The 20,553-nt window shown below is 36.6% G+C and overlaps 1 protein-coding gene across 2 annotated transcripts in view; it reads left to right on the forward strand.

The window, feature by feature from the left end:
- RASAL2 (RAS protein activator like 2) overlaps positions 1–20,553 on the forward strand; it is a 396,673-nt gene that overhangs the window by 185,973 nt on the left and 190,147 nt on the right. For both annotated transcript variants that reach the window (XM_032629632.1, XM_032629643.1), the window contains exon 2: positions 13,109–13,236. In XM_032629632.1, the coding sequence (XP_032485523.1) occupies positions 13,109–13,236 (128 nt within the window). The remainder of the gene's footprint in view (positions 1–13,108; positions 13,237–20,553) is intronic.

Consider the following 20,553-nt stretch of genomic DNA (forward strand, 5'->3'; position numbering starts at 1 on the left):
GTACCGCAAAAAAAAAAAAAAAAAAAAAAAAAAAAAATTTAATCTTAAAGTAGTAGATGTATATAGTTACAAGTGGGTACTACAAGGACTGAAATGCAAAAAAGTGGCTAGCTTCCTTACCCATTGCTGCAGCTAGTTTCTGTTCCCTGCAGGCATCCACTTTCAACTCCTTTAGAGGCTTTTTCTACTACTTACCTTCATATTTTAAAATAATTCATGATTCACACATACTCATATGAAAATATAGATAGACTTACATAGTTTCAAACACTCTTTGTTTGGAACTATCTTCCACTTTTAATCTATTTTAAAAATTATCTCTAAACACACACACACACACACACACAATACCATGATCTTATTCTCTTTTATAATTGAGAAAGGAGTATCAGAGAGGTTAAATCATTTGCCCCAAATCATAGAAGTAGTAAATAGCAGATTTGAATATAATCATCTGACTACACAGCTAAATTCATGTTTCATATGAGTTAGATTTGTTCAAAATGGGACCATATAGTGATTTCCCCTACCTTTTTAATGCCCAAGTGGTTAATAATAATACTAACAAATAAACTTTTATTCTGTGCTTAGTATGTATGAGGCATTTATGAAGCGCTTGATATGTATTATCTCATTTGAACCTCACAGAAATCCCTAAGAGAATAGTTGTTTTGTCATCCTTATTTTAAAAATGAAGAAATTGAGGTTTACTTAGGTTGAGTAATTTGACCAGTCACACAACTTATAAACAGAAGATCTAGAATCTTTTTAAAGATAATTTTTATTGAAATATAATGTACACAGAGAAAAGTGCACAAATCCTATAGCTTGGTGTATAGCTTGATGAATTTGCATAAAGACAACATACCTGAGTAACTTGGACCCTGCTGAAGAAACAGAACATTACTAGCGTCCCAGGAACTCACTTATGTCCTTTCTCAGTCACTGTACGTCCAAAGACTAACTATGATGCTGAGTTTAATATTGTAGGTGAATTTTACATTTTTGAACTTTCCATAAGCCATTATACAGCTTTTATGTCTGAATTCTCTTGCTCAATATTTGTGAGCTTTATATATGGTGTTACATGTAGTTGTTTTTTCACTCTCATTGGTATATAATATTCCATTTTCTAAATTTTCACAATTTAACCATTCTGTTTGTGGTCATTTTGGATTGTTTCTAGTTTTTACTATTAAGAATAGTGCTGCCGTGTGCATTCTGATACATGTCTTTTGCTGAATAAATGTCCACATTTCTCTTGGGTATATATCTAGGAGTAGAATTGCTAGATATGTATATGTTCTGTTTTAGTAAATATTGTCAGTTTTCCAGAGTGATTTTACCAATTCACACTCACACCTGCAGTTACTTTACATCCTCACCAACATTGTATCTTTTTCATTATAGCTATTCTGGTAGGTGTGTAGTAATATCTCACTGTGGTTTTAATTTGCATTTCCCTGATGATTAATAAAGTTGGACAACTTTTTACATATTAAGTGGACATTTTGATACTCTTTTTTATGAAGTGGTAGTCATGTCTTTTGCCCATTTTTCATTTGGGTGTCTGCCCCTTTCTTAACAGAATATATTGGTTTTCCTTACCTCTGTCCCCTTTTTCTGAGTCATGAACTTCTGACTCTTCTAGTTTTTATTCTGGCATTTATACATCTCTTTATTCTAAACAATATGCATATACTACTGCATTTTTATTCATCAATTTTAGAGCTTTTTGTTGATTTTCTATTATGATAGGTGAGGATTAAGCTGTCATATACAGTCATCCCAACTTCCTTATCATAGTTATCTATCTATCTATATATTTTAAAATCATTATTCAATATTCCTTTTTTCTTCTCCATCTCTTTGTCTTTTTGTTCTGCTTTCTGGGATTATTTTCTGAACCTTATCTTCCACTTGTACTGTTGAATTTTGTTTTATATTTTTTTCTATCATGTTTTTAATATCAGGAGCTCTTTTTAGTTCTATGAATGTTGTTTTTTATGAAAAGTATCCTGTTTTTGTTTCATGGATGCCATTACTTCTCATGTCTCTTTGAGGATAATGGTGGCTGTTTGGTTTTTTCCTCCTATATCACTTGTATCTCCTTCAAGTTGCCTTTTTCTGTTTGTTTTGATCTCTGTTTTCTCATGCTAGAGGCTTTCCTCTGATCTCTGGTAATCCTTGTTTGTCTGATTCAGATTAAGAATGGATTATAAGAAAATTGCCTGGAAGATCTGAGTATGAGGTTGGACCTTGTCCACTGAGGGCTTTATTGTAAGGTGATCTGGGTGGGCTGTTTGTTGGGAGAGCCCCTTTGGTTAGTATCTTTGGTTCTTTCCTCTTGAGCTGATCTGATTCCCAAAGAGTGCTCTTCTAATTGCCTGCCTGGTGAGTACAAGTCTATCTGCCTGTTATGAGAGTCAAATGGGGGGTGAAGAGAACTTCGGAGGAAGCACTTCTAAGCATTCCTTGAACGTTTCCAGGATGCTCTTCTCAACTGTGACAGTCATCCTTTAGTCCACCCCTTATTTTACCCTTCCAAGCAAGCAAACCTCTGTTCTTTTACCTGGGTTGGGGAGATAGTTACCCATTAAATAGAGAGAGAATCTTGGGACTCTGATTCATCTTTTTTTTTAATTGAAGTATAGTTGATTTATAATTTGTTAGTTTCAGGTATACAGCAAAGTGATTATACATATATTTACATATTATATATATATTCTTTTTCAGATTCTTTTCCCATATAGGTTATTACAAAATATTGATATAGTTCCCTGTGCTAAACAGTAGGTCCTTGTTGTTTATCTGTTTTATATACAGTCATGTGTATATGTTACTCCCAAATTCCTAATTTCTACCCCTGCTCACCGCCCCCCTCCCTTTCCCCTTTGGTAACCATAAGTTTATTTTCTATGTTTGTGGGGACTCTCATCCTTAAATCAGTTTTACCCAGTTCTTGTTTTAGGCCACCCTTTCTCCCCATTGAGAGGTACCTAGTGCTGGCTTATCCCTGAACTTTTTGAGGATTCTCTAGTATAAATTGGGTTGGTTCTTAACATTTTCTCACTCTTATCTCAGGATTCAATTTTCTCAGGTCTGGTTAAGTCAGTTAACACTTGAATGTATTCTTTATAGCTTCTAAAATTTTACTTATTTCCTCTCTCTGTTTTCTCTGTCATTGTGGGTTATCGTCACTGTCTCTACATATAAATATAAATTTATCTTTACTGTAGTTTCAGTGGGGTTTTGAGAAGGACTGAAATTATATGTTCAGTCTGCCATTTTATCCTAGTAGCTGCCATGTATTTCTTGAAATGAAATTTGAATAAGGCATTTGTGGACCTCTTGAAGTAATTCCAGGTTCTTTTGTAGGCCAAGGTTAGAAGTCTTAGACCTAGATAGACAGATCCTAGCTTTTGACTGATTTTTTTTTTCCTGATGTGACCCAAACTAAATTCATCAGCTGCTCCCTCAAACCTAATCATCTTCCAGAATTCTTTTTTTTTTTAAATCTTTCTTGGAGTATAATTGCTTTACAATTGTGTGTTAGTTTCTGCTTTATAACAAAGTGAATCAGTTATACATATACATATGTTCCCATATCTCTTCCCTCTCGAGTCTCCCTCCCTCCCACCCTCCCTATCCCACCCCTCTAGGTGGTCACAAAGCACCGAGCTGATCTCCCTGTGCTATGTGGCTGCTTCCCACTAGCTATCTATCTTACGTTTGGTAGTGTATATATGTCCATGCCACTCTCTCACTTTGTCACAGCTTACCCTTCCCCCTCCCCATATCCTCAAGTCTCAGTAAATGAAACTCCCATTCACCTCTTCACACAAATGCAAATCAGCAGTGTCACTCTCCTGTTAAAACATTTTGGGGGCTTCCTTTCCTTCCTAGGATCAAGATCAACATCCTTAACTTGGTTTATAGGTCTCTGGGTGTTCTTGGCCTGGACTATTTCACCAGCCCCCTAACTCTGTGCTTACCTTCTTGCTCCCCATGCATCAGTCATAGGGGCCTCCTTTTCAGATTGTTAGAGGAGCAGAACCACTTTATTCCTCAAGGGCTTTTGGGCCTGTGATTTCATTTGTCTGAAATGCTAATACTTATAGTCCTTTCCATACTGACACACCAGTAACCATGCTCCCAGCTGCAATAATGCCCCAGACTAATTCCATAGCTCTCATTCTGTGCTCCCACAGCACCCTATACTGCTTCTTTATAGTGTGTATCATAACTGTTTAATCGTATGCTAATTGTACAGTATTTGACCCCTCAACTAAATTTAAATTCCATGAGTTCAGTGGCTTGGTCTGTCTTGTTCACTGTTAGATCCCCAGCATTGAGTACAGTGCTTTACACACAGTGCGTAAATACTTACTGAATTACAACCAAAACCAAATGAAACAAAAAAACAAGGAGAAGCTTTATGATATGCTAGAAAAAATCCTAGTTTATATATCAGACTAAATTCTAAGATAACTGTGCTAGATGTGTCACTTTGAACAAGTAATTTTATATCTCTGAGCCTCATTTTATTAATCTATGAATTGAGGAAGTGTGATTTACTGACCTTCAAGATCTTTCAACTCTGATTTGTTTCCCAAAGGGTCTCCTTCTTCCTCTTCTATGCATTTCTTATCCTGTTGACCTTTATTTTTTAAATTTCTTCTCCCACTTGATTCTCATCATTATTTGCTTCCTTATATTCTTTTTTTTCTCTTTACTGTCTATAATGTGAAATGTATCCCTCGATATCTGAACTCTCACCATTTAAATATTTGCTACGATCTCTTGGAAATTTTTAACTTAAAATTGACTATTCACATTGAAATATCATTGAAAGGAACTTGCATGTATGTTCCGGCCAAAAACATTAAGTTGCACGTTAATCTGAGTGAGAGAATATGGAGTAGACTATTGTCCGTGAATCCGTTGTTTTCACAACAGGATTGTGTTTCGTGATAATGTTGTTTAAAGGTTTCATGCAATCTAAATTATCTTTTTTTAAAAATATCTTTTTTTAAAATAAATTTATTTATTTTTGGCTGCGTTGGGTCTTTGTTGCTGCGCACAGGCTTTCTCTAGGTGCGGTGAGCGGGGGCTACTCTTCGTTGCGAAGTGCATGCTTCTCATTGTGGTGGCTTCTCTTGTTGCGGAGCACGGGCTCTAGGCACACAGGCTTCAGTAGTTGTGGCATACGGTCTTCAGTAGTTGTGGCTCGCAGGCTCTAGAGCGCAGGCTCAGTAGTTGTGGCGCACGGGTTTAGTTGCTCTGTGGCATGTGGGATCTTCCTGGACCAGGGCTCGAACCCGTGTCCCCTGTATTGTCAGGCGGATTCTTAACCACTGTGCCACCAGGGAAACTCCAATTATCTTTTAAGATAATGGAAAAGCCTTTGAAAAGTAGGTGAGCCTAGGAGGATTAGAAAAGCTCTTATGTTAGGAAATGATAAAGGCTGAGAGACAAAAGACAAAAAGTTAAAAGATATAAACTTGGCTGTGCACATGTTCCGATGTACTATACATATGATTTTTACCTATTTGTGAGAAAAAATAAAATTATGAAAGTGATGTTAGTTTTTGAAAACTCATAGTTAATTTTATTTTGTTGTGCTATTTGCATTCATTATGCATCTTTAACAGATAATTGTTTCTTTACATTATAGAACACGTTTGCAGTAAAAAAGGAAAATGTAACTTGTATCCAATACCGTATATATGTGCAAATGTATTCACTAACAAGTTTATTAAATATTAAATGATTTTATAAGTTTAGTTTTAATTTAGAAATTTTTGGTGGATTGTATGGGGGGCTTAAGAATACTTAATATTGGGGGAAATTAATTGGGAGTTTTAGATGGGCTTGAACGGAATTATTCTTTTTCCACTTAAAATCAGAATATAGTCTCCGTTATGTGAAAATTTGCCATCCAACACATTTTCAGAAATGGGCTAGATTTAGATAGGAGGGATGTACGTTCTATTTGTGTTGATTGTATTGAAGAGAAAATGCGAAATGCTTCCTTTTACTGCTTTATAGTCTCATATTTTAGTTGTTTGTTTCCCCTTACTCATTTGAGGTCATTGGTTTTTTGATAACAGGAAAGGTTTTTCACCTCTCATGTAAGTCAGCTGAGTTGTGTCAGGACCTAGCTGACTGAATTGGCTTGGTGACTTAGCAGTGAGTGACTGATAGGATTCTTTAGAGAAGCCTGCACGTATTATCTCCTTGATAATTTTCACTGTAAGCTCAGTGATTTGTGGTTCAAACAGGTCACAATTCAGAAAAGATGCAAATTTAGGTCTGTGTTCTATTCCATTTGATACTGTGGAGAGAGGTAGAGCTATTAAAAAAATTTTTAATGCTGCCAAACTCTTGATAAGTTTTATTTTTTAATGCAGTCTGCTTTCTTCTACTCCGCTATAGTGAGATAATGACACAGTATTGGCAGTATAACCAATTGTGAAAACCCCAGAAACTGATCTCTCAATAGTGGTAAGCTATTTACTTTTTTTTCCTTTCTCCTCTAAGAATCACATTCTTTTAAAAGCTCTACTTCTTTCCACACAGCAGCTGCCCCTAAAGGAAAGCGATGAGATTCAATTCAAAAAGAGGCAGGCACGGGGGGTATATTAATATAGGAAGAGGTACTAAATATAACAAGAAGATTGAGTATTACATAGTGTTTGAGATTAATTCTTAGTATAGTTTGTTTTTCTACCAGTAACAGGAACATGAGATACAAAAAGGATCTTGAGTTTTGATCATTTATACAACACCATGGTTATGTTTTAAGTGGCAGACTTATATTTTCTTACACTTTTCTTATATTTGCCCAGTGCTTGACTGTTTAAGAAAACTTGCAATAGACCTCATTTTTTTCCTTCTAAGGATGAGTACATAAATGAATTATTTTATTTTGAGTATTTTCTGTTTAGGTAAGAGTATGAACTGTAGATGTGAGTTGTCTATTAGGATTGAAGAGCAAGCTGTGATTGACTGCCATTTGTCATCTTAACATGGCATCATTCATAGCATTCCATTCAGTTACCCAAGCCATATAGTTGCTTTAGCTGTGCTTGGCCCAATGTGGCAGTTATGGGACTTATTTCTTCTAATGCGTATCTAAAAAGTGAAGGAAAACGAAATGATCTGCTCTGCCTGCTGTTGCATGGCACAAGAGATAAGATGCAATGCAAACTGTGTACTAGTGATGTGGAAGGGAGAAGTAAGGTGGAACCATCATAGGAATGGCTTCCCAAACTAAAATTAGTTCTTCTGCAAAGAAAAGTGTTACCTTTATCAAGGAATAGTTGATAAAGAATGTTAAGTCAGTCATGCCTTTAAGGAACTTATTACGTTGTTTTCAGTTAAGTGTGATGGAGCAGAGTTAGAATAACCCCTGTGTTTAGCCTCTGGTGCTGCTGAGACTGAGAGTGAGGCAGCAGAAGAGCTGTTTGCAAACCTTAGGCTAAAGGAAATAATTCACCAGAAAGAAGAGTCATATGTTATCTCCTGCTTGTCTTCTATTCTCTTAAAAAGGGTGATGGTGAGCATAGGGAATTTCCTGACTAGCCACAAGTGATCCATTTTCTGGAAAAAAAAGGCACAAACCTGTCTCTTAAGGGGAAAAAAACAACAGTATTTATTGACGATGATAAAATTTAAGATCCAAAACAAAGATCAGTATTTTGGAAAACTTGAATCTGCCACATGGAGCTTGACAGCTTCCCAGTACTTATAGACTTTTCTGATGACCAAGACTTTCTGAAGATTAATGAGTGTGATTTTTTGATATTATGTAATGAAAAGTGTCAGTGTTTGGAAGATCTGCAAAACTAAGTGAACCGTTTTTTCCTAAATGATCAATGCAGAGTGCCCCAAAGTCATGCATATGGGTAAAAAGATCCATTCAAAGGGCAAGGTAGACCAATGATTTTTAACTTAACAGAGTACGAAAAGTTTATTGAAGTGGTGTCAAATTCCACAATTTACTTACTTTTAAGGAGCAACTGCTTGCCAGTTTTTGTTATAGTATTAGAAAAGATGAGCCACAGTTACCTGAAAATGCTATTAAAATACTCTTTCCTGGGCTTCCCTGGTGGCGCAGTGGTTGAGAATCTGCCTGCCAATGCAGGGGACACGGGTTTGAGCCCTGGTCTGGGAAGATCCCACATGCCGCGGAGCAACTAGGCCCGTGAGCCACAACTACTGAGCCTGCACGTCTGGAGCTTGTGCTCCACAACAAGAGAGGCCGCGACAGTGAGAGGCCCGCGTACCGTGATGAAGAGTGGCCCCTGCTCACCGCAACTAGAGAAAGCCCATGCACAGAAACGAAGACCCAACACAGCCAAAACTAAATAAATTAAAAAAAAATAAACTCTTCCCTTTTCCAACTATATATCTGTGTGAGTCTAGATTTTCTACTTATACTTCAACCAAAACAACATAAAGCAAGAGATTAAAAGTTGAAACATACAAGAACCCAGCTGTCTTCTATTCAGCCAGATTTTAAAGAGATTTGCAAAACTTCAGTGTCACCCCTCTCACTAATTGTTTTGTTTGGAAAATAGTTGCATTTCGTCAAAAATGTGTTATTTATGTTAACATGCAGTAGGTTTGTTATTGTTGTTAAATGAGTATTTTTTAAATTTCTCAGTTTTAATTTCTAATATGGTAAATATTGATAAATATAACCCACATAAACAAAATCTCTTTGAAAACAAAGAGAAACAAAATCTCAATTTTAAAAGTCTAAAGGGATCATGAGATCAAAAAATTTTGATAATTACTAGTCTACATGGTAATATCCAGTCTCAAAGAAGCACTCTCCAATGGGATTCATTGAGTAACTGCTGATTCTTTTTAATGTTTCTAAAATTATTCAATTTTTGTAATAAGGCCAGCATCCAATATCCTTAGTATCCTTATAGGAATGGGACAGCGCAAATGCAAAATTTTTTTCCAGTTTTGCTATTAAGATTCTTGTTTGTAATTCTAAGGTAGTTATCATATTCTGTAGTGAATTTTAGATACTAAATGTAATTGCAAGTCAGAAATTAGAAGTGTGTCACCAGAGCAGGAGAGAAAGAGGGTGGGAGGGAGGAAAGGAGGGAGGGAGGGGAGGACTGGTAGAATTGGTAAAGTGAAATACGGCAATAATCTGAGTTTGTCCTGTTAATATAGTCTCAGTAAACAGGCTTTACAAGTGTACTATTAAACCTTCATTTAGCCATGGAAATGAGGACAAGATAGAATAATAAATTAAATTTATAGGTTTAAAAAAATTATTTAAATTGCTACTTAAAGTGCCCTTCAAACCTTAATCCAGAAATGCTAAAAAGAACCAAAAAATCCTACTTATTCTAACTTCTTTCTTGTTTTCTTCCTTTTATGTACTCATAAAATGATCAAAATATGGATAATAGAGAGTAGAAAAAAATGTGAAACTATAAAATTTATAATGTGCCTAATCAACCTCATAATTTAGACTGACAGAAAAATGTAAAATATAGAAGTATTGCTCCCTATTTCGTTCTACCTTTAGCCTTGGAGAGGAGTAATTTGGGGTCCCCAATATGCTTTATGAGACATTGTCTTGTTTCACAATACCATGAAGAAACTAGGAACAAAGCTGCAGTTGGAGAAGGGGAGAGCATTAAGGGAGACTGTAAGAGAATTAACTCAGGATGACACAGGGAAGATAATTTAGGTTTTCTTAAATTCAGTGCTGATGCAGATTTATATTTTGTCAGGAAAACTGGGTTTCCTGCTATAATACAGTTTCCTATATTCTAATTTTATGGACAGAGTCTGTCAATGTCTTCTTGCTCAGTGTGGATCATAAGATTACTATTCAGATTAAATTGCAGGGGGCAGTTTAGGTCCCTTACCCATGGCCAACTTACATAAGAAGGTTAGTCATTTGAATGAAAACTTGTCTAGGCCACAAAACCACCACATTTCTACATAAAGTAGGTGCATCCCTCTCTGTTGAAGTGGTCTTGGTATTTGACTCTAAAAATAGGCCTACACTGTGGTAAAAATCTAACCCATTTGTTTATCCAAATCATGTGAAGAAAATCAGCTTTGACATGGCTTTTAAGTTCAGGCAAGAATCTTTTATCTGTGTCAAAAATTATTGAGTCAGTTCCTTTAAAGCTTTTTGTGATAATTTTAGGAAAATTTGACGTATAAAGAAAACTTTAAATTAATTTAAATGCTTGAAATAAAAGAGTTAAGGGGACTTCCCTGGTGGCACAGTGGTTGGGAGTCCGCCTGCCGATGCAGGGGACACGGGTTCGTGACCTGGTCTGGAAAGATCCCACATGCGGCGGTGCGGCTGGGCCCATGAGCCATGGCCGCTAAGCCTGTGCGTCCGGAGCCTGTGCTCTGCAACGGGAGAGACCGCAACAGTGAGAGGCCCGCGTGATGAGAGAGTTGGCGTAGAATGGAGAAGCTATCGATGCAGCATGTACTGGTTGTGCGAGGTTCAGAGGAGATAGAAGTGGGAAAACAAGGGGAAAAAGGAAAAACAGTGAACTTCTAAGAATTAGTAACATGTCAAGCCAAGCCCTGGTAATGTTATTAGTTCTAGAATTTTGAGTTATTTTGGAGGGTAGTTGATAAGTTCCCCAAGCGTGCAGAGCAACAAGTTTAGATAGACTTTTAGAGAGCAAAGAAGTTAAGCCAGAAGGAGCACTGAAGATAATCTTGGGCACATAAGGGGATGCAAGAAAAGAGACATATACCTAATGCCCTAAGTACTAACTTCTTTACTTTCTACAGATCTCCAGCTATAGGTATGCATATTTGAATAATTATAGCATAAAAACATCTAGGAAATCATTTGAATTTCCTTGAAGTCAGTCAATACCAGGAATACCTATCATCCTGTGATAAAAAAGACTAAAAGTCCTTAGAAAGTAATAATAATGAAGATTCTCACCTAATAGGTAAAATTTGCTTATTTATTATTTACAACTCTCCTGCACTCATGGGTGTTTGTTTTCTAATTTCTTCAGTTTGAGGTGCTCCTCTAGTATAATAATTAATAGTAATAAGTAATGTATTTTACTGTTTCCTGCAGTATATTCCTGAGAGGAATTAGTCCTTCATGGCTAAAGAACTTTTAATATATACTGAACTGTCATAAAAGCCTTACTCAATGGATCTAATGTGTACTTATGGTTAAAATATGTTCCAAGTTTTTCGACAGGCCAAATGAACAAACAGATCATATTAAAGAGTTTTTAAGTGACTTTTTTGGATCTGACCCCTAAAGCAAAGGTAAAAAAAGCAAAAATAAACAAGTAGGACTATATCAAACTAAAAAGCTTCTGTACAGCAAAGGAGACCATCAACAAGATGAAATGGCAGCCTTCTGAACTGGAGAAAATATTTGCAAATCATATATCTGATAAGGAGTTAATATCCAAGATATATGAAGAACTCATACAACTCAGCAAAACAAACACCCAAAACAGTCTGATTAAAAAATGGGCAGAGGATCTGAATAGACATTTTCCCAAAGAAAACATATAGATGGACAACAAGTATATAATAAGGTGTTGAACTTCCCTAATCATCAGGGAAATGCAAATCAAAACCACAATGAGATATCACTCACACCTGATAGAATGGCTATTATCAAAAAGACAAGAAATAGCAAGTGTTGGCAAGGATGTAGAGAAAAGGGAAGCCTTGTGCACTGTTGGTGGGAATGTAAATTGGTGCAGCCACTATGGAAAACAGTATAGAGGTTCCTCAAAAAATTAAAATGGAACTACCGTTCAATCCAACAATTTCATTTCTGGGTGTTTATCCAAAGAACATGAAAACACTAATTGGAAAAGATACATACAGTAGCCAAGATATGGAAACAACCTAAGTGTCCATTGGTGGATAAATAGAATACTACTCAGCCATTGAAAGAAATGAAATCTTGTCATTTACGACAACATGGATGGACCTTGAGGGTATTATGGTAAATGAAATAAGTCAGACAGAGGAAAACTAATACTGTATGACCTCACTTATATGTGGAATCTAAAAACCAAAACAAACAAACAAAACAAAACTCAGAGATTCAGAGAACAGAATGGTGATTTCCAAGAGGAAGGGGTGGTGGGTGAGGGGGTGAAAGGTTTTAAGAGGTACAAATTTCCACTTACAAGTCATGGGGATGTCAACTGTAGCATGGTGATTATAATATTGTAGTGTATATTTGAAAGTTACTAAGAGAATAAATCTTAGAAAGTTCTCATCAGAAGAAAAAAAAATTTTTTTGTAACTTTTTATGGTGACAGATGGTAATTAGATTTATTGGGGTCATTATTTTGCAGTGTATACAAATATTGAATCATTACATTGTACACTTGAAACTAGTATAATGTTACACATCAATTATACCTTAATAAAAGAAAAAAAACTAAAGTAACAGGAAATGAGATGTTTAGAAGAGTTGAAACATTTAACTTTGATATTGTGTGCCTCCACCTTTAAGAGACATGATGGTAATATGTTTAGATCTTTCCTTGAGGAAATTGCCTTCTATGTTTTTAAGATCTTACTGGCCTCTAGTGGTAATATGATGCTGTAGTTTAACCATTTCTAAATCTTACAACTGACTAGAAATAAAGTTAATTTGAAGACATAGGCTGCCAATAACTCATTCCTTCAGTACTGGATCAGCAGCACTCTTGAGTGTACATGCAATATCATCTTCTTCCTGAAGACTGTCTATCTTTTGTTCTTGTCTCTGAGTCACGCCCACCTCTTTCTTTTGAATGATACTAGTTTTGCTCTGAAGTGACCTCCCATTATTTTAGTGCATGCACAGTGGTGATTACTATGTCAAGTGTGTACTAACAATTCTTCCTAGTGTCTCAGCCCTCTTTTCTGCGGACTATGGGGCAAAATTATCCCTCTGTATATAACTTTTTATTTTCTTCAGAGGAATTTAAGTTTTCAGTTTACCATTTAGATTTATGTTTAGACCTCCTTACTTTGATTTTGAAGAATCTTACATTTGAACTACAAGTTTACCAAACATGGCAATGATTTGTCACTTTTGTTTTTTGTGTTTGTCACACAGATGTGAAAGGGCCACCTACCCATCGTCTGTCTTGTGGCCAGTCACCCTACACCGACACAACAACATGGGAGCGGAAGTACTGCATCCTCACAGACAGCCAGCTGGTGTTGCTCAACAAGGAAAAGGAGGTGAGGTGGATATTACGAGGAAAGCTACTTCCCTTTTCTGACCAAATTCCTGAAATAATCTAGTTTTTATTTGCATCTTGATGAGTTGCATTTATGAAAATGGAGACTTTATGAAGGATACACTCTAAGTGGGTCTAAGGGACTGCTGATGTCATCATGATGATACATTATTGCCGCAAAGGCGTGACGTCAACAAAACAGGGCTGGATTTTCACTAAGGAATAGTGAAAGAGATATTGAGTTGAGTAATTTGGAATGAGAATGGGTTGGATTGTGTAGACCTGGCCCTGAAAGTGGTCCAGAGAGGCTATTGGAAATTATATCAGTCTAGCTCCTCGCAAGTAACAAATAGCATAGTCAGCAGATTAATTGAAAGAGGTTTAATGAGGGGACTATACAGAGTCATGGGCAGCATAGGGGACCCATCAGAGGGGGATAAAGTACCCATGAACTGGCAACAGCAGAAAGCAGTTGTCACCCTAGACCTTCAGGGCAAGGGAAGGGAGCAATGTTTCTGGAACCCAGAGAACTGTAGTTGCATGAAAGGACTGCATAACAGTTGCTATGGCTATACACAAAAGAACACAGCCTCTACCAAAACAAAAATGGCCAGCAGGGAGGAAGCAAGGGAGAACAGACACACCAGGTCTCTTTCCTGCTTTCTGATTTCTTGCCAGTGTTACCTACTGGCCAAACCTAACTTGAAGCCAAAGGAAAAGATTGCTTTTGATGTGTTCTGTAGAGATTTGTTTCCTGAAGCACAGCAAGGGAGAGAAGGGCAGAGAGTAGATCTGGAGAGGCAGACAGAATGTAATTAGTACAGACATCTAGTTCTAGGTAAACTTTCTGTCCCTCTAAGTGAAAAAACCCTTGAACTTATCATATACTATTACTACTTTACTCCTCAAACTATTACAGTGTACAAATCCTTCCACATCCAAATAATTCATTTGCTTATTGGTGATGTATTGGATAGTTGACTTGGTAAGGCCAAAAAACCATCCTACTCCACAACATAAAAAAATTAGTATGATCTTGACAAGAAGAGGGATAATGGGAGGGAAGGAGAAGAAGAGATCTCATTCGATGAAGGAGAAAGATTAATTGCCAAAAATATATATAAATAACTAGAAAACTGTAGGTAGAATATCAATTTCATAAGCCATCCCTCTGGAAAAGTTAGTTCAGAGGAAGCAGTGCGCAGAACACACATTTCTTAATTCTAGTCTGTGGATCTCTACCTCCCTTTTCTCCTCTCTCTCCTCCCCCTCTGTCCCTTTTCTTTTGCATCTCTTCTCTTACTTACCATTCTTTAACATCGTAAAGGCAAGGTCATAGCAATAAAGCAATTTCAGTTTCTTCTTTTATTTTCATAGGCAATTCTTACTTGCAAGGGCCTGGCTAATGTGCCCTCTATGAACTTGGTTATTCTTTTTCTCCAACCATTGAAAAATGTCCCTTACTTTTGTTACCATCTCCCTACCCATGACCCTTTTCCAGTATTGTAATATAATTAAACTTAATTTTATTAAAATAATTCAATAAAGGTGAGCCCTTTCTGGAACAGTATAGTACATGTTGCTTTGTTTCTATTAAGTAGATACATAATAAAAATTGGTAGAGTGAATATTAGTGTAGAATATTTCTAATTATCCAATTTGAATAGACAGATAATTTAACATGTGCATTTAAACCAATCGACTCTGTCAGCAGTCTTTTATCAGAGCTGTTAATAAGGAGTGATATGAACATATCATCTGCCATCTTTTTGCCCTTACCTACATTTTATTCAATTAGTAATGTGAGAAATTAAATAGCCTAAAGATAGATAGCATAAGGTCAAGAGCATTCCTTATCTAGAACCAAGATATAATGCATGGATTAAATATTACTGATCAATTGAGTAATCCAGGCTTGGGCTCCCTTTAGTCCCATAAAATAACTGTCCATGATGAATGATTTCTAAAACAATTTCTTATGTACTTTATTGCTTTTTATGCCAGCCATCAAGAGTAGCCCTAGACATCTGGGGAACCCCTCATTTTCTCGTCTACATATCGCTCTGTATATCCTCTTTTCTCCTTTCCCACCTTTTGAAACCCTTTGCCCTCTGCAACTCACAGTCCATCATCAACCAAATCAGCTGTTTCTTCCACCCCTTTTCTGAAGCAGTTCCTTAACTTCTTGGTCTCATGAGAACCTGTAGCTTTTCTGAGGACACTGTCATCTGTGAAGTCCTGTCAAGTGATGGCTGTTTTTTTCCCACAGCCTTCATACCATGCTGCCTGTAGTAGACATCCTTCTCCTTTCATGGCTGCTTCCTGTCTCTTCTCCCTCATTTTCCCTATAAAGCCCAGACTCTGAGTCCCATGTTGTAGTCATCTTCCAGCCCCACCCCGGGCCCCCGTCATTTCTTGTTGATTTTAGCTTCTGGCTCATTATCATTATTTCCAGCACTACTTCAGCCTTAACTTGTGAGGATTCTAATATCTACAGAGATGATTCTTTCAACACACTGACTCTAAGTTCCTTGAACTCCTCTCCTCCAAGAATCTTTTCCTCTACCCTGCCTCATTGCTACAACTTCTCAATATTCTCAATTGTGTGCATCTTACTGTCTGACCTCATATCTTTCAAGTTCATCCCTTTTTCCAACAATTTTTCAATCCTTTGGGACCTATGGGCCATTGATCTTGTCACCTTTTCTGCCCCTCATACCTCTGATATCCTCTCTTCCCTCTTCTCCCAGCTTGAATTCCATGGTCAGTCATTTTCATCTTTGCATACTATTTCCTTGCCGTTTTTTGCATCATCATACTCACTTGGCAATGTGATAGGTCAGTTAAATCCTGCTCCTCATCTATCCTGCCCTGCTTCCGTGCAGCATAATGTGTCTGGAGAAAATCACTCCACCCTGCTGACAGTCTTTAAACTAATGGCTACAAATCTCATGTGAGCCTCTAATGCTGCTTGGCAATCACAAAACATTTCCTAGTCCAGTTGCTTTCCAACTCTACTGGACTAGTGCTTCTCAGTCTATGCGTGGTAAAGGACCAAGTTTTTCCCTACCTCATCATGAACAATAAAATACAATAATGTGAATTGTGAAGAAAAATCAAGGTTTAAAAAGACAAAAGTCTAAGTCCAAATTTTTATTAAACAAAAATGAAATTACAGTACAATAATAATCATACATAGGAAAATAAGGAATAGAATTACAAAAATTGTACATGTTCATGGAGAGTGTGCTGTACAATGAGATGAATCCACTGATCACACCAGGCACAATTCTCAATTTCTGTGTTGCTAAATTGTTTATTGTGGACCATTAACAGTTTGCAGAACAGCACAGGACCTTGCACCACACTTGGAGTAGCACAATCCAGGATGATTTCTAAGATGATTTTTTCATGCTTCCTCTTCTATTATAATTCCTTGTCTATTACCCTCACTTATAGCTGATTACTTTGCTGCTTATTTCACTGAGAAAATTCAGCCACTCAAAAGAGAACTCTTTTACCATGTCTACCCATCCACCAGCAACTATTTCCTTATACTCTGATTTCCCTCTTTTCACTGTGGTTTGATTGCCTACAATCCAACTGTCAGCCTCTCCCCTTGTGCCCATTCTTGCCTATTCAAGGATGTATCAATAGCAGTTCTCCCTTACCTCTTTTACATCTCCAACTCTCTGCTCTCTACTAGATCGTTCCCATCAGCATGCTATTATTTCTCCCATCTTAAAAGAAAAAATGAGCCTGCATTAATCTCACTTCTACCGCCAGTTACCACCCCTTTCTTTGCTTCCCTTACCAGCAAAAATTCTGGAAACTTCTAAACTCATTGTCTCTAATTCTTCTCTCATTCTCTCTTAAACCTACTTCATTCATACTCTGACCTATGTCACCTTGTGAAAATTGCTCTTGTTAAGCTCACTGGTGACCTCCACATTGCTAAATTCAGTGGTCAGTTCTCACTTCTTGTTTTACTTAATCTGTTAGTGGAATTTAACAGTTGATCACTCATTCCTCCTCCTAGAACCACCTTCTTCACTTGGCTTCCATGACACTGTGCTGTCTTAGTTTTCTTCCTGTCTCTCTGGCAGTTCCTTCTGAGTCATCTTTGCAGATTTCTCTTCTACTCTCCAAATCTCAACAGGGGAGTGCTACAGAGTTCAGTCCGTGGACCTCACTTCCTTAGGAATCTCATCCAATCTTATGACTTCAAATACCCTCTAAAGCTGATGATCTTAATTTTTTATCTTAAGCCTATACATCTCTCTTCTCTAGACTCATATCCATCTGTCCATTATACACCTCTACTTGGATATGGCTTTGTCACTGTTTTAAGCACATCAGGCATGTTCTTGCCTCAAGACCTTAGCCTTGGCTTTTCCTCAGATATTTGCAGGACTCACTTTCTCACCTCCTTCAACTCTTTGGTTGCATATCACCTACTCAATAAGCCCTACTCTGACCAACTTATTCAAAATTGCAACTCCTCCCTGTATCTCCATTCAGAACTTCAGATCTAATTACCTGGCTGTATTTTTTTTTCCCCTATAGCATTTACCACCTTCTAAAATGCTATATAATTTATTTATTATGTTTATTGTCTCTTTTCTCTTATATAAGCTTTTAGGGCAGGGAGGATTTTATCCGTTTTTTTCAGTGCTATATCCCTCAGTGCTTAGAACAGTTCTGACACATAAGTAAATTCTAACAAATATTTGTTGAATAAATTTTGAAAAAGCCAAATTATAAACTTTGATTCCTGAATATCCATTTTTTTAATTTAAGTTTGAGAGGAGACGAACCTTCTATCTTTTCTTTTTTATGTGATAAGTCTTCCCACAACAAGAGGTGTAATTACATATTTTTTCTAAGACTGGATAATAAAAGAGGGGAAAAATAATCCATAAGATGCTTTTCTGTTGTTGAATATGAAATTCCATCTTTATTTATTGAGCATCTGTTATGTGTAAAGTATTGTGGTTGCAAAGATGCAGTTTGTTGGGAACACACTGAGGTAAATTAAAAGTTAAAACTGTTTAGAACTAGATACAGAGGTGGTGGTTGCACAACATCATGAATGTACTAAATGTCACTGAAGTATTCACTTTACAGTGGTTAATTTTATGTTACATGAATTTAACCTCAATACAATTTTTTAAAAAAGATTATTACATTACCACAAGGGAAAGATTAACTAAGATATTGCCTGGGGTGGGTTATTGTTTAAAGTAGAGAATGCCAAAAAAGTATCTACAGATAAATTTGTGATTAAGCCATGTCTTTAGGGACAAATAGAAGCTCACTTGGAGGAAAAGAAGGGAAGGATATTCTACGTATATATAAAGATACAAAGTCAAGAAACATCTTATATCTCTTTGGCAAACTGCAAAATGTTCAGAATTCTTGGAATATAATTTGCAAGAGGAAAAATGATAGCTGGCAAGAGCCGAATAATAAAGTGCCTTGAAGGCCATGCTAAGGAATTTGGACTTTATTCTAGAAATGATTTGGATCATGGAAAGGTATTTAACAGGGCAATGACATCATCACATTTGCTTCTTAGAAAAGTAACTCTGTTGATCACGTGGAAAATTGAGTGAAAGGGATTGGAAGGAAATAGATGAGTTACGTTATTGCAATAGACCAGGTAAGGGATGACAAGTTTACGCAAACAGTTTAATGCCCTGAGACGGGTATGTTCTACCACTATAAGTTGGAGAAACTGGATTAAATCTCTAGGATAAGAAAATGTTAAGGCATTGTTATACCTGCTACTTGAATTTTATTTAATATTCTGTTAATTTCATGATAGGAAAAGTTTAGAAATACTTTTTTTTTTTTTTTTTTTTTTTTGGTGGAAGAACCAGAATATGCTGTCACTCTTTTTACCTTCCACCCACACTATCAAGAAGAATATAACTCTTATATTTGGAGTTTTGTGTGGAACAACTTAGAATTCCTTGAAACAAGGAGTTTAAGGAATTTCCTGCTAAAATTATCTTAAAAAGCTGTTTTAAACCTTAATCAGCGAATCACAGGGGTGTTTATCGCTGTATTAATAAGATCAATTAAGAGGGTTCTGTAAGGGTTTAAACTGAATCCTTAGCCAGGCAGTGTTGGAATGTGGGAGGATTATATTAGTCTAGTATCACTCATGTATTCACTATGTGGGATCTTTTAATGCTCTCCCTTAACTCTGCATGTTTCCTGTCAGAAATGGGAAAAAGGTTGCTTGGGCAATGTACCTGGGAAGAGTGTTAAGTATACTAATTACCAAAATGGGAATGTAACAGAAGAGTAGATCTGGGCAGACTGCTGAAAGAGGTGCCAGGAGTATCACCTTGAGAAATGATTCACTGATTCAGTAAATTGCTTCATGCAAATTGTGCCAAATAGACATTGCTTATGTGTTATGAATTTACTTCCCTGTCCGGATGCCAGGATAGGCCCCAGCTGGCTTGGCACCAACCCGTTCAAAGAGGACGTAGGAGGCCATTTGAATTCCATTTTGCTTGCAAGAGATAAGACCAAGTAAACTAGAGATTAAGGAGTTGAGGGAAATGGTAGAGAAGATAATCATGAACTCCCCAGGGTGCAGCCAGTATAAAAATACAAAAGAAAGCTGAATTTGTGAGTTCCTTTCTTTTGGCAATAACAAGGCATTAAGAATGGTAAATGTGGCTCCTTTTTTCTTCAGTCAGACTCTACTTTCTGTATTTGGAATTTTAAAAGCTTGATGCTAGTGTAAAGGCAGCAAGGTAGTAATAATGCAATTTCAAAATATTTTTCATGATTTTAGAAAACAGTATTTACACTCAGATATATTGATGAAAATAGCAGTTAGGCTTTGTGCAAACAGCTAAAATCAATTGTTATTTATCCTGGGGTAAACTACCCATGGCATATTTCATTCAGAACTACTTTCAAGTTATTCAGCAGATACATAATGTGTCCCTGTATGTGAATTCACTGATAGGAGTTACAAAGAATAAGACACAGTTCTTTCCCCTCTCCCCAGTACCAAATTTAGTTGTGGGAATAGGAAAAATAATTTTAAAATGGCATTTGATAAATAGCACAAGTAAACTGGATAGAATAAAAGAAAGAAATCCATTTATTCTAAAGCACTGTAGTCTCTGTCATTAAGATGCTATTGACAATGGGCAGTTACCAAAGGAAGCTTAAGAAAGGAAGGGGATCAAAGTTATGTGTTATGAATATTAATCTGTAAGATGTATTGGAAGAGGGAAAGGTAGGAAGGAGACAGACCAATTACAAGACTACTATTCCTCTGATCTAAAAA

The sequence above is a fragment of the Phocoena sinus genome, chromosome 1 (genome assembly GCF_008692025.1).
Source record: "Phocoena sinus isolate mPhoSin1 chromosome 1, mPhoSin1.pri, whole genome shotgun sequence".
NCBI lineage: Eukaryota > Metazoa > Chordata > Mammalia > Artiodactyla > Phocoenidae > Phocoena > Phocoena sinus.